Source organism: Pan troglodytes, chromosome 23 (genome assembly GCF_028858775.2).
Source record: "Pan troglodytes isolate AG18354 chromosome 23, NHGRI_mPanTro3-v2.0_pri, whole genome shotgun sequence".
Taxonomy (NCBI): domain Eukaryota; kingdom Metazoa; phylum Chordata; class Mammalia; order Primates; family Hominidae; genus Pan; species Pan troglodytes.
In genome coordinates, this window is record NC_086016.1 from 21,082,023 (window position 1) to 21,095,891 (window position 13,869).

General features: G+C 53.7%; 1 protein-coding gene across 4 annotated transcripts in view; it reads right to left on the bottom strand.

Moving 5' to 3' along the window:
• DGCR2 (DiGeorge syndrome critical region gene 2) overlaps window positions 1-13,869 on the bottom strand; it is an 86,736-nt gene that overhangs the window by 20,368 nt on the left and 52,499 nt on the right. For 2 of the 4 annotated variants that reach the window (XM_530360.7, XM_054675728.2), the window contains exons 3-6: window positions 11,510-11,635; window positions 8,270-8,480; window positions 6,623-6,699; window positions 393-569 (exon numbers count right to left, since the gene is read on the bottom strand). In XM_530360.7, the coding sequence (XP_530360.2) occupies window positions 393-569; window positions 6,623-6,699; window positions 8,270-8,480; window positions 11,510-11,635 (591 nt within the window). Of the gene's footprint in view, window positions 1-392; window positions 570-6,622; window positions 6,700-8,269; window positions 8,488-11,507; window positions 11,636-13,869 lie in introns of all 4 variants that reach the window. The other 2 variants (XM_054675727.1, XM_054675726.1) reach the window with 1 other exon arrangement.

Here is a 13,869-nt window from a genome sequence, read left to right on the forward strand (position 1 = left end):
AAACAGAGAAGCAGAGAAGCAGAGAGAAGGATGGCAGAAATGGGGGTGGGGAGGTGACAAACAGCCTTAGATGCTCCAGAGATGCCAAGTCCTTGGGTCCTCATTCCCATTTACTCTCTTAACAACACTGCAACAGGGAGGACAGGGATGATTGTCTCTTCCGTGGGAAAAGAAGCTGGGCTCTAAGATGCTTCCGTGGGCTCTAAGATGCTGACCAGCTGCCCTGGTCACAGAGCTGCAAATGGGCCCCAAGAACAAGGTGTGAGCTGGTAAGGGGCGTCCACCGCAACACGGCAAATCAGGTTCTGCCTCCGAAACCTTGAACTCAGGGTCCAACAAAGTGACACAAGGGCCCAGACATTCCCCAAGAACGCCAGCTCAAGGGGGCTTACTTCTTTTACACAGAAATGAAGACTTCTCGTAGCAGCTCTCGGCGTGCCAGCTGTGGAGGTCGTGGTGCCGCAGGGTGGGGAAATGGAAGCACTGAAGCTGGGCACAGAACACGTTGTCGTTCTCAGACATGGCCGAGGCAAAGATGGGGTCTGGGGGCAGGAACACCTCTGAAGAGCCTGTTGGGGAGACAAAAGGTGGGGCTGGACAACATCACATCAGAGGACAAGCTGTGCAGTGCTCAAGGGGACCATGGCGTCAGACAGGATCATCAACCACAGGGCCTGGACCGCCAAGTACTGGTGGTCACTGTGGCCAGGTGTTCACTTGGGACTCCCCAACCTCCTGGGAGTCACCCCAGGTGCTGGGCCTAGCGGGAGCCACTCCTTGGAGCCTGCAAGCACACAGGCCACAAACCCTGGGTAGCAGTAAGTGCCAGCCTGAGCACCAGAAGAGGGTGCTGGATCACACGGTTAGTGGGCGGCATTTAAAGTTAGAGCAGCAGCATAACAACAAAGTAATGGATTGTGGCACACTGGATTAAAATGCAAACAGGGGAATGGGCAAGGGAAACAGGCAGGGAAGCTCTCCCTTAGGACAGAACACTCAGATAAACAGAAGACTTACAAAGTCCACCCAACACCCCTGAGAAAGGCGCCGTCAGGCAGCATTGGCACTGGCCGGCACTGCCACCAGCTGGCTGCAGGGAACACTTAGGAAGCACTGGCTCCCGGGGACCTCTCTCAGCTCAAGGGAAACTGTCACCCACTCAGCTCCTGCCTGTCTAAGCCAGGCACAAGGCAGTCAGAAACCATGTACCCCTGCCGCAGAGAGCGTGAGGGTTGGGGACTGCTAACCTCCAAGCCTCTCTTTTGCAAGGTTCCAGGTGGGCTCTGGCCATGCCCAGGGCATGGCACAGCCAGCCCTAGGCCCCACTCTCTCCCCTGCACGGCCCTTCCAGTCTGGGCTGCCAAGATTCCTTGAGGCTTACCCGACCAGGATCAATGGAAACACAAAGCAACCTTTCCAAGAAGCAGAATAATGAAGGCACACCTGGCGCTCTCCCCCTCCTAAGATAGCAGCAGTGCAGCTCACCCCATTTATAAGCCTCCAGCATTCTCACCTGCGTCTTTTGGAGCTCTGTTTACACCCAGTACGAAACATGGGGCTCTGCCTCAAAAAAGCCAGTGAGTCTGGAGGCAGGCCTATGCTGTGGGCCTGTGGACACATGGTGCCCTGCCATGGGCAGGAGGACAGCTCTCAGGAAGCTCTGAGACCTGCAAGACCTGTGCTGGGCCAGCAGGCAGCCACAGCAACAGCTGTGCCCCCTTCCCAGGGACATACAGGCCCAGCATCTCGCCTGCCTCATCTGCATCTATCAGACCCACAGCAGAGCAGGAAAGGGGCCCACTGTCTGGAGTCACCTCCCCATACCACCTGGAGGGCTGGTCTCCACTGCTGACAGTGGGTGCCACCACCATCACGCTGTGCACCACCCCACCTTTCCTCCAGGCCCCCGAGCCCCTGCACACCCTCCTCATCTCCCACAGATGCCTTCTCACCTAAGTAGAGCCCCTCCCCTTTTAAACACTGTTTTCTTCACTATTTGCCTTCTTGTCCCATGGCAAGAAAACCAAACAGGTTCCTTCCAATCTTTAACAAACAAAAAATCTTCAGCGCTGAAGCTAGTTGCCAGCTAAGAGCTCCTGCCCACAACTACAGTACATGACAGCAGACTGAGACCAAGGACACAAATGACCTCTCCGGGCAGAGTCCTGGGACCCAGCATTTGCCCGCGAAAGCTGCCTGGACTGGGGCACAGCAAGTCAGAGTGAGTCAGGCAACCAGCAAAACAGGGTTCGTGTGGGACTCTAGGCCAGGGCCCAGAGAGCCACACAGTGCTCCCTCCTGGCAGCAAGCTGCATGGGCACCTGTGTAGCGCCCCTGCCCAGGGGAGCTGCTGGTGGCTCTGCATCCAGGTGCTGACTGGGGGCTGGTCATGCGGGGACTGCATGCCTACCCGAGGTGCAGCCTTGCATAGCGGGCAGGTGTTCGTCTTTGGAGCATCCCTGGAAGAGGTCACAGTGGCAGCCATGAACGAGGCAGCCTGTGGGGCTGGAGAAGAGGCTGGGGAGTGGTAGGTGATGAGGGTAGTGAAGGAAGGGGCTGCTGGCCTTGATGGAACTGTGATTTCTATGAGAAACGAGAGCTGTGAACAAGGTAGCAGAGGTGAAAAGGACCCCCGGCAGCTGTGTGAGGAGCGGTGGGGCTGGGGCCAGGAGACCAGACAGAGGCCACGAGCACAATCGGGTGAGGGATGATTGGGTGTTAGATCCTGGTGGGGGCTGCAAGACTGGTGCCAGGTGATGAGATCCTGGACATATTCCAAAGGTGTGAGAGGAGCCTGGAGGCTTCCCGATACTGCACTGGGGATGACTCCTGCAGATTTTTCTCCAGGGCCTCCCACTTCCTCCTGGACACCCCCTTACCTCAAACATCCCGCTCTTCCTGAAGGACCCTCATCCTAGAGAAAGGCCCTGTGAGCAGAGCCACCCTGGCTACCAGAGTGACTGGGAGCAGTTCCTCGTGCAGAGCCCTCCTCTCAAGCCTCCCTCCAAGACACTACTCCTCACCCCCTGCCACCCCAGCAGATCCAGTCCTCACCTCGACAGGGTGGCGGCAAGTTTCCAGGTGCCCCTCCCATATGTCCACACATGAGGTGTGTGCAGGACTCTGACGGGAGTCTTGGGCTGGGCCGTCACCAGCCACCGGAGGACACCCTGCTCCCCAGACTGATACACGAGGGCATCTGAACCTGATTACCTCTGCCACCACATCCTCTCCCACATGCACGAGCAGCCACTGCCACCTCCATGTCCGCCGCTGCTCGCCGAGCCTGGAGAACCCTCCCCGGCCCCCGAGTCCCCCATTGTTCGAGTGGTGGGGAGACCTTCACTCACTTTTCTGAGCCCTCAAAGAACCTCCCCTTCCTGTCTCACCACCTCCACAGCCACAGAATGAGCCTCCACTCGGGCCCACCAGGGGCTGTCCAGATGCTCCCGAATGCCCCACCACGGTGGCAGCTGCCCCACTCAGGGGCTGTCTCCCCTCCAAGAACTGTGGCCTGACCCCAGCTGACCCCATCCTAGACCAATGGTCAGCTCACCCAGAGGGCAGGGTCTCTACAATGCACCTTCCAGTGGCTGCTAGGCCAGCCTGGCCCCTCCCTCACTGCTGACTGAGGCTTCTAAACGCTAGGTCCCACAGGCTGGCCCAGGACCACAGCCCTGACTGCTGGCCTCAGCGGGCAGCACCATACAATCTCTCAGGTACAGCACCAGAGAAAGAAGAAGACGGAGACCATAAAGGACTGGGCACAAGATTTTGGGGGAGAAAAGAAGGCTTCTACTAAGTCACACACCTCCTGACCTCAGCCAACCTGCAATGTGCGTGCTGAGACACCACGGGGGACAAATGAGGGCCAGGCACTGAGTAATCTTAAATGAGCAAGTGACACAACATGTGGACACATGAAACACACGCTGTTTTCACTTTTATATTTTAAGGTAAATATCAAGTATGACTCACCAGACAGAAGCTACACTGCTGGTGCTGACGGGAAGGCCCTGGGAGCAGCACGTGGGGCGGTGTGGATGATTCTCCCTACACAAGGATCTGTACTTTTTCAACCTTTCTGCACAAATGTTACAGAAATCCTGGCCTCATGTCTTCTGGCAGCAGCAGCGGCAGTTCTGTCTCCAGGGCACACCATGACCTGGTGCTGTCAAACCTGCAGGGTCTTGGCCCCCGGGCGGGGCTCACAGGCTGGTGGGGGCCTGGGGGAGCGCCTGGAGAGCGCTCCACCAAGGCGCACAGGAACCCTGCGGAAACGAGCTCCCAACTTCAAATGTGTGCGCAGGGTGCCGACACATGGGCATAGTAAGCGTCTATGTACCATGGTATCACTCACACCCCAATCCAGAACATATTATACAACACAGAAAAGATGGACAACATGTAGATGAAAGAAACATTTTTCAACATCTTAATGTGAGGCCCTTCCACCATCATTAGCTGATATTCTCAGGTACAATATTTTCTTAGGGAAGGGTTCAGAATGAGTAACAAATGACTTACATCCATTTCCCATGGTTTTTTGGGTATTTTTTGGGGGGCCAACACCTCAGACCCCAATGAGCCCTCTGCTTTGCACCATGTCCCCAGGCAGGAGAAAGGCTGGGCTGGGCTGGGCTAGACGTGCTCTTGCTAGCTTGTTTTATACTCAGTACTGTCTTCACTCTGCAGCTTGCTTTTGGTACAGGAATTTTTAAAACGATTCCACTATGGAGAGAGGAGTGTGTGCACCCGAGCCACCTCGGTGCTGACCGCACCCTGCTGCTTGGCTCCTCTCTGCCCTACCACCCTGGGAGCCCCTCCCCTGCAGACTCCAGGATACTGGCTCCTAAAACCACACAACCACAGTCCTACTGCTGCACCTAAGAAAATGAATCTTCCACAAGTCCCCACTCATTTCTTGAATTGTCCTGTGGAAGATTTTATAAGCCTCCCCACCTAGGACGCCATAAGGGTTCTTGTGCCACATTTGGTTTTATGTTTCTTTAATCTCTTTAAGCCCAGAACTACTCATGATGCTGAGCTGCATCAAGGGCCAGTTATCCTGCAGCAGAAGAATTATTGTTATTGTTACTATTTGTTTTGTGACCACTATTTAAATCCGCTAACAGAGTTCCTGAATCCATTTAACTGGGCACAAGCAGGCAGTGGCACATGGTCACCTCTGTGGAGCTCCGGGATGCTGTAGGGCCCCTTGCACGTTGAGCCACACAAATAGGGAGCTCTATGCCAGCTGCAGCTGCCAGCACCAACATACGTGTTCAATCTTTTTCTAAATTTTAGGTTCGCTCTCCTGCCTGAGGCTCCAATGGAGTCACTGAGCTGCACTTGGCCATTAAAGCCCACCCAGGACCCTTGCCATTCTCACACCAAGCATGGGGCCCCCAGTCCCCAACTCTGAATGTGCTGTCATCCCACTCAGAATCATGTCTTCTCTTCAACCACCAGTGTCAAGAGGACAAGCTACCAGGAGAATTATGCTCTATGAGGCAAACTTTGACTCTGGGGCCTGGAAACCCAGAAGCCATTGATTAGTCAATAGCAATCTAAACAATGCACTCATAAAGCCAGGGAATGCAAATGTGGCTGGGGCTCTCAGGAGGGCACTGGTGGTCATGAGAACAGGGTGGCATCTGTCCTGAGCAGGATCGGGACAGCAGGTGTGGCCCCAGTCTGCTGGGCTCTGCAGCCCCCACCTCTGCTCCTGCCCTGTCCCAGCAGCCAGGCATGGCCCCGCCTCTGTGGGGCCCTCTTTTCTCCAGGGAAGCCGGCCACCCAGGCCTTGACCCTTTTCAACCCTGTCCCCAGGCCCATCACTCCTCATTTATCCTTCTTAGAGATACTTAAGACATCAACAGCAGGACTGGGATGTGTTTATGAAAAGAACCCAAATCCTAGCTCAAGCCACAGGCACAAAGTACAGCCCAACAGACAGGGAAGGGGCAGGGCAAGGGAGTGTGACCCTGGCGGCAGCTGGAGAGGGCACTGCTGGAGTATGTCCAGGAGGAGCTCGCCAGTGCCAGGGCAATGGGACAGGAAGGGCAAGCCAAGTCCGAGCCCAGGGAATGTAAAGGAAACAGCAGCCATGTTTCCTTTACGTCGTCTCGGTATTTCCAAGCAGCTCCGCATAAAATCTTTGCGCGCACACACACATGCACGCTCACTCTCACTCTCTCTCTCTCTCTCTCTCTAAGTCTATCTGCCTGATAGTTTCCTTCAGGTCTGGATTCTACGTCTGACCTTTGTCCTGGCAAGTTTGTCCTCCCCTCCAGCCTGCCAGGGGCACACTCTGCATGCTCATTTTTATACTCCAAGGTCTTTAACTTCAAAAGGAGGCGGGGGACAATCTAGAAAGCTGGCCAAAGTGAGATGCAACAGAGGGTTCCAGAGACAGCCACTGCCCAATGCAGGGCCTGATCTGCAGGCTGCACTGGCCCCATGACCGCAGCCCTCCCTGCAACTGGAGCTCACCCACTCCATGTCCCCTGCACAGCACCCCTACGGGCCAGGCAGCACTGGGTAAGAGGGAGGAGGGGAGGCCCCGAATCAGGGTGACTCTGCCCAGCTTCAAACACTCCCACATACCAGAAGGGCTCACCTTTGAATGCCACCTCCCAGCGACCTTCCAAGGAGCGGTTCCGGCCAGTGATAACATACTGATAGCCAACCCACAACCTACAGGGCACAGAGACAGAGACAGAGATCTTAGCGGCAGGAGGGATGCAACCATCAATGACTGTGTGTTTTTTGTTTTTTGAGACGGAGTCTCGCTCTGTCACCAGGATGGAGTGCAGTGGTGCGATCTCGGCTCACTGCAACTTGACTTCCTGGTTCAAGCAATTCTCCTGCCTCAGCCTCCCGAGTAGGTGGGATTACAGGCACAGGCCACCACGCCCAGCTAATTTTTTTTTTTTTTTTTTTTAGTAGAGACGGGGTTTCACCATATTGGCCAGGATGGTCTCGATCTCCTGACCTCATGACCCACCCGCCTCGGCTTCCCAAAGTGCTGGGATTGTTTTTTAATAGCTATACTGACCTCCACAACACTGAGCTTCTAACGTGAGACACTCATGTTAGAATGCATTAAAATTCAAAACAAGAAAGTTCACAGGGCAGGAAAAGTTTTATCTCAGGGAACTCTTGCCAAGACTGTTTCTATGAGCTAAACCGGTAAAGCTTTCACAATTTAAGCAAGAACAATCTTATTCTTGGTAGACACGAAACCCCATGAATACAACTCGGTGACTATGCTAAAACCACAGAACAGGGCACTCCACGGGGGTGATTTTCATGGCATGTGAACTGCATCTCAATAAAGACATAAGCCCCTGCAAATATCCACTACCATGGGGGCTGAAAACACTTGCACGGCTTCCCACTCAGAGCCAGCCCACCTCAGGCCTGCAGCCTGCTCCTGAGCATGCAGGCCTAGCACTGAAAGGACCTTGCACTGGGATCTGGCTGACCGCCATAAGCTCCTGCCTAGTCCATGCCCCTTGGCCCAGCTTTCCAGCCCCAAGCCTGGAGATGCCCATCAGCAGGTCTCCCCGCATGGCAGGAGCCCAGGGATGGCACACTCTGCCCTTGGCCTATGCTGTGCAACCACAAGGCTGTCCTCAGAGATGGGGCTGCCCTGCCCTCTGGGCTATACCCTCTTGCTTCTCCACTGGACTCACAGGCCTGTCCTCATGGGGTCAGTACAACAACCTGTGAGCTAAGAGTTAGTTTCCTCCCTTTGTAGCTGCAGAAGGAAAAACAACTCCGTCTTGTGATTTGCCAAACTCTCACAGGGCATAACTGTGGAGTCAAAACCCAGCTTGGGTCTTGAAGCGAAGGCCCCCTTGCTTTCTTGGGGGGAACCCCCACCTACACTGCACACCCCTTGCACCAGGCCCACGAAGCCCCACACCAAGCAGTTCTCCCCACACAAGCCAGCACCCCCAGCCCCCTGCCTGCGCTCAGCAACTGCAGTTGTACAAGGAGAGGGGTACCAATGAAAGGGGCTGCCCCACAGTCCCACAAAGTAGCAGCAGAGTCCAGCCTGCCCCTGCTCCCAGGACCCTCCACCTATCTCGATGCACACTCCTATCCATGGATCTCCTGGGCTTCCAGTGGGTGAGGCTAGTCTTCCCAACCTGCTGTCTGCCAGCTGTGCTCCAGGAGTTTACTGAGTGGTCAGAGGCCATGTGCTCAGTAGTCATCAGACTCTGACTCCAGCCCCTAAGGTCCCCAATCCAGGACTCACTTGCGCTGGTCCTTCCAACCAAAGCTCCGCTCGGGCTGGTCCCATTCCTGGGCCAGGACAAAGCGCAGCTCCTGGTCAGTGGAGAAGGTGGCGAGAGAGCCATTCAGGCGCTGGCAGGTCTGCGCGGCATCCCAGTAGTTCTCCCCGCTCAGGTAGACCCGGTAGCAGCTGGCCGTGCCTTCGTAGTGGTGCCACCCTGTCGGGCACTTCCCTAGGAAACATAAAGGACAGAAGGGGAGTTGTCCCCCAAGTTAGGATCCAGCTCCAAAATGGAAATTATATGTACTCCATCAGGGACAGGCACACCTTGTAAATCACCCTAGAGAAGTGGGGAAACTGAGGCTCAAGAGGACAAGGTCTGCTTCTGAAACCACATTGCAGAAATGCTCAAGTTTCTCTAAAACACAGATTCAATGATACAAGTACATTCGGTGACTCTTCCCATTTCTATAAGATCTTTTAATTTATTCACTAGTCAAGAACGGCTGCTGAATTAAGTCTTGTAAAGTGGATTTCATTCTCTGGGTTAACAACACAGCACAACTCCCATGCAGTTCACTTTGGGCCCTGCTTCCAATGCCCAGCTCTCCTGGCCTCCGCTGCCAGCTAGCCCACTCCCCTCTCTCCCTTTTCTACTTACATGAGCATTTGCAGTGGGGGCTGGCCAACCCTCCACTAAAACAGCAGCTCAAAGGATAACAGCTGGGAGAGCCATGACACTGTGTGACCCGCCCCTGCCTCCCACAGGCGAAAAAAATAAGGTGTGGGCGATGCCACAGGTGGCAAAGCTAAGGAGCCAGCCAGCACTTGAGTATCAATGAGTCTGGCCAGCGTCCTCTCACTTCCTCCACCCATCACTTCCGACTCCTACACCCACACACGGGAATGCCTGGTAATTTACAGCTCACCTTAGGTAACACCAGTGACCTGTTTTATAGAATCTTTAACCTTCAAATGTTGGGTACCTCATATTAGTACACTGGAGAAGAGTGACAATTTTTAGCAAAGCCAGTTGTAAAATTAAAAATGCCATTTTTAAAGTGCATCTATGTCTTGTGGCACTAGTAAAACTTCTAGAGACGTATCCCCATGTATTTATTATGTAAGCATGTGTGTGTGTGACTTCTTCATAAAGGCATAGAGATTACAGAAAAAGAGGGGCACCCCTAGCCCCTAGGCATGGCCACAGCTGGACAGCACCATCTGCTCACCGTGAAGGGTACACCTGAGTGTGCAAGGAAGCTCTTTAGGTGCAGACAAGGAATCAGAGGGCTGGCAACAGTGGCTCACGCCTGTAATTCCAGCACTTTGGGAGGCCGAGGTGGGCAGATTGCTTGAGCTCAGGAGCTTGAGACCAGCCTGGGCAACATGGCGAAACCCCCTATCTACCGAAAATACAAAAAATTAGCCAGGTGTGGTGGGGCACACCTGTAGTCCCAGCTACCTGGGAGGCTGAGGTTGGAGGATCACTTGAGCTCAAAAAGGCAGAGATTGCCTGCAGTGAGCCGAAAGTGCGCCACTGCACTCCAGCCTGGGTGACAGAGTGAGACCCTGTCTGAAAAAAAACAAACAAAAAACAAACAAACAAAAAAAACCAAAACAACAATAAAAAATGTCAAGGCATCAGCTCTCGAGAAGGTGTGTTGCACATTCATTGCGTGTTTCCTGGGTGCCACACCAATGCATGCAGCCTGACCACATGCCCCGCAGGTGGCTCTGCACCGTCTCCATGAAGAGGTGAGGACACTGAGGCAGGCAGAGGCCAGGCCCCTATCTCAGGCAAGGTGAGAGGAAGCCCTGTAGGGAGGGAAGCTGGCTGAGGCATGGAGGGAAGGAGACATCTCAGGATGGGAGCCAGCTGGCTGGGGCATGGACGGAGGAAGCACTCCTATGCACGGACTCATCTTCTTTATGTTCTGAACTTGGTGGAGTTGCTTACTACCCAGGCAGAAGTGCTGCCTGTTCAAAACTGAACAGACAGGCAAGGGGAAGGAAGAACATGGAGCTGAGCATCAGGACCCCCTGGGGCTGCACTGTGAACTGCCCCTTCCCTACAGGTGGCCTCTCAGCCTCAGTGTCTTCACACACCAAGCCTGTGCACCACACTTGCACTGTGGGGACCCCTTCGGGCTGTGGGCACAGGCCGGAGACAAAGTGCATCACCAGGACATGTCCAGCCCTGCTTCAGCCGCACTGACATGCGTGACCACCTGGAAACACCTGGCCCCACTCTGGCCACCCAGGGTTGGTGGGGGTTCTGCCAGAAGCAGACCTGGTCACCTCTGAGGTGCTCCCCAGTGCTGAAAGTCTGGGGGCTGAGGAGTAACACAAGCAGACAGGCCCAAGGCAGGGCAGCAGGCCCATCCAGTATCAGTCCTGCCTGGTCCACAGCCGCTGCTCAGCGTACTTGGGTACCTCGCGCCTGAGAGGGTCTGCTCAGGGCCATTTCAGTTGTGGCTTTTCCTCCCCTCAACCTTCCTTGATGATCTCATGCCCCTTTAAAATTTCAATGTCATAGGTAATTTATTAAATAACTAATCACCTTAAAAATTTTTCTTAAAATGGCTGGACACAGTGGCTCATGCCTGTAATCCTAGCACTTTGGGAGGCTGAGGTGGGTGGATCACCTCAGGTCAGGAGTTCGAGACCAGCCTGGTCAACGTGGTGAAACCCGGTCTCTACTAAAAATACAAAAATTAGCCGGGCGTGATGGCACGTGCCTGTAATCCCAGCTACTCGGGAGGCTGAGACAGGAGAATCACTTAACCTGGAAGGCAGAGGTTTCAGTAAGCTGAGATTATGCCACTGCACTCCAGCCTGGGTGACAAGCGTGAGACTCCGTCTCTAAATAAATAAATAAATAAATAAATAAGGAGTCGAGCCTTCCCATTCTATCGCTGTATCTAAACTCAGAGCTGGTTTCCTCATTTATAAAAGGGAATAATACAACTTTGGAATTTCCAAGGGCCAGTGCCTTCTGGCCCTGAAAAGCAGTCACTTTGTGAGAACAAGCAGCCTGGCCTCAGAGCCGGTTGACTTCCTAGGGCCTTGAGTCACATACCACCACTCCAGCACTGGGTGACTGCGGGTGGGTCATCATGCAGCCTCATTCATTCCCCTCACTGGCCTCCAAGGGCTGCTTTGAGAAACCCCTCACGCAGCACAGTAGTGCTGGAAAGGCAGGGGTCATGTCAGGCTTGCACTCCCCAGTGTCCCAGTCAGGGCAGGTCTGCAACTTACTGCTGAAGCGAACGGGCTGCGCCACGTTCACCGCGTGGAAGTGCGAAGGGTCGCCTCCTCTGGCCCGCCCCTGCCGCGGATCCACAGCCTCCTTCCCATGGTGAGGACGCACCTCCCCGGTCACTTCTGAAAGCAAAAGGAGATGTGTGCTGTGAGTCCTGCCTGTGCAGTCGCAGCCTCCCTGGCCAGCATGGTTCAGACCACTCAGGGCTGCAAGGCCGGAGGGGGGGCCTGTAGCACAGAGTCCGGCAATGCAGGCTTTCTTTAGAGCCCTATGAAACACTGCCGCTCGCATCAAATGGGTCCCGTGTGCTTCTTATTAAAATTATGCCTTGGCAGTTTTTGTTTTTTAAGTTACTATTGTGAAATGGAGGCCCTCTTCATTGCATTTTCTAACAGGTCATTGCTAGCACAGCAAAGGGTCCTGCATAAATTAAAATCCCTCAGCAGTTCCAGCCCCATGGGGATGGCCCATGAAAGAGTTCTCTCCAGAGCCCAGGCTGCCCCTACCCCTTCCTTGAGGGCCTTCTCTCCCAGTATGAAGGAGACCCACGTGTGCAACCTTCCTCTGCAGCCCTTGTCCTGGGGCCTGAGCTGCCTGTCTGTCCCCCTGCCTGCTGGTCCCCCATTGCTGTGAAGGCCTCCAGGCCAGGACCTCAGTATGTTCCTGTCTGGCTCTTTGGTGCTTGGCACAGGCCCTGGTGTGCAGCAGGTCTCAGTGCATGGCTAGAAGGTGTCAACAGGCAGCTGAAGATGAGGAAATAACTATAGTTTTATACAGCATGATATAATAGTAATTTGCACACCAGTGCTTCCACCCACACACTCTCTTTTGTCCTCCAACCCCCTTGTGAAAAAGGAGAACCACACTCCTCCCATCTCACAAGGTGAGGGGCAGACTCAGAGAAGGGGAGTGACTTACCCAAGGCCATGGTGCAGGGGAGAGGGCCCTCATGGGCCCGCCCACCTCCCACTCTGTACAGGTGTACCCTGATGTGTCATGAAGGGCATCGGGTACAAGGTCAGGTCAGATGGGAAACAAACTTGGTCTGCAAGGCTGCACACAGACAGACGCCTGCCAGCAAGTGCACTCTGGCTGCAGATGGCTGAGTGGGGCCTCGGCTCCCCAAGGGAGGTCACAGGGAGGGTTAGGAGGCCTCCTGCAAAGCCTCCTTCCCTGAACCTGAACCGGCAGTCAGCGCCACCTGACGAGCCCCTCTCCAGCAGGTTGGTTCTGCTACTGTCATAGACTTTGCAATGGTTTTTATTTAATAAAAAATCCACATGCTTTTTTGCTCATGATAAAGTAACAAACATTCAATGTGAAATGCTTGAAAAATACAAAAGTTTGAAAAGACAATAAACAACAAAGGCCATGTTTAACTATGTGAGCATCTGCCCCCTCACCAAGTCTCTTTTCTACACAAATCTTTAAGAATACTGGGATCACATCAGACACTCCATTTCACGACTTGCTTTGTAAGCTTAAGACTATAAACAGCTTTCTATATTTTTAAATGGGCTTAGGAACATGACTTTTGATGGCTGCATAGTATTCCACGAATGGATTTCTTTCGTCCCCATAATCTCTATGGTTTGAGGTTAGGCTGTTTGCATTTTTTTCATTATTCTAGAAAAGGCTGCCTTAAACACTTTGTACACAAGTCCGTATGTAGTCTCATTTCTGAGACTCTGGATACTCACTCAGTACTCAATAAGCATAGTTCCATAGCTCCTGTCAGGCATGTGATGGGGATGGGTTGCTATTCGACTGGGAATCACTAAAATATAAAATATGCTACCTGTGTCCGAGACACTTTCAACACAAAGTGAAGACCTCAAAGGGAGAAGCATCTTCAAGGCTTGTGTTTTTTGGTAGAGGTGTCTTTGGGGTACTTTACCACCCCAAAATACAACCTAAGGACCTCAGTGTGGGACAGTAACTGGCACCACGACAGGCCTGATGCTGTAAACATGCAGTACTTGGGGACCATCAGCTCTTTAGGACTGGTCCCATGTCCTAAGCCATGCTACCTGCAGCACCCGACACTCTGGGTAGGAGACTCGACCCACAGACTCGCTGGTAGCTCTGATGCAGGGATGCAGCCACTGGGATGGGGCATCAGCACTTGGTGGAGAAGGGAAGAGCCACCTGAGCTTCTGGGCCTGAGACTGGAAGCTGAGAAAGAACAGAGGGGCTTTCTGGCAGATGGAGCAGCTTTGGCAAAGGGCAAAGGCAGACATATCTGGCACAAACCTGAGGCCAGGCCTGAGTGTGGCTGGAGAATGTCACTGAACTTAAATTCAACATCTCCCTCTGCTCAAATGGGCAAGACCTGTGGCTCCACTTTGTATCCTGG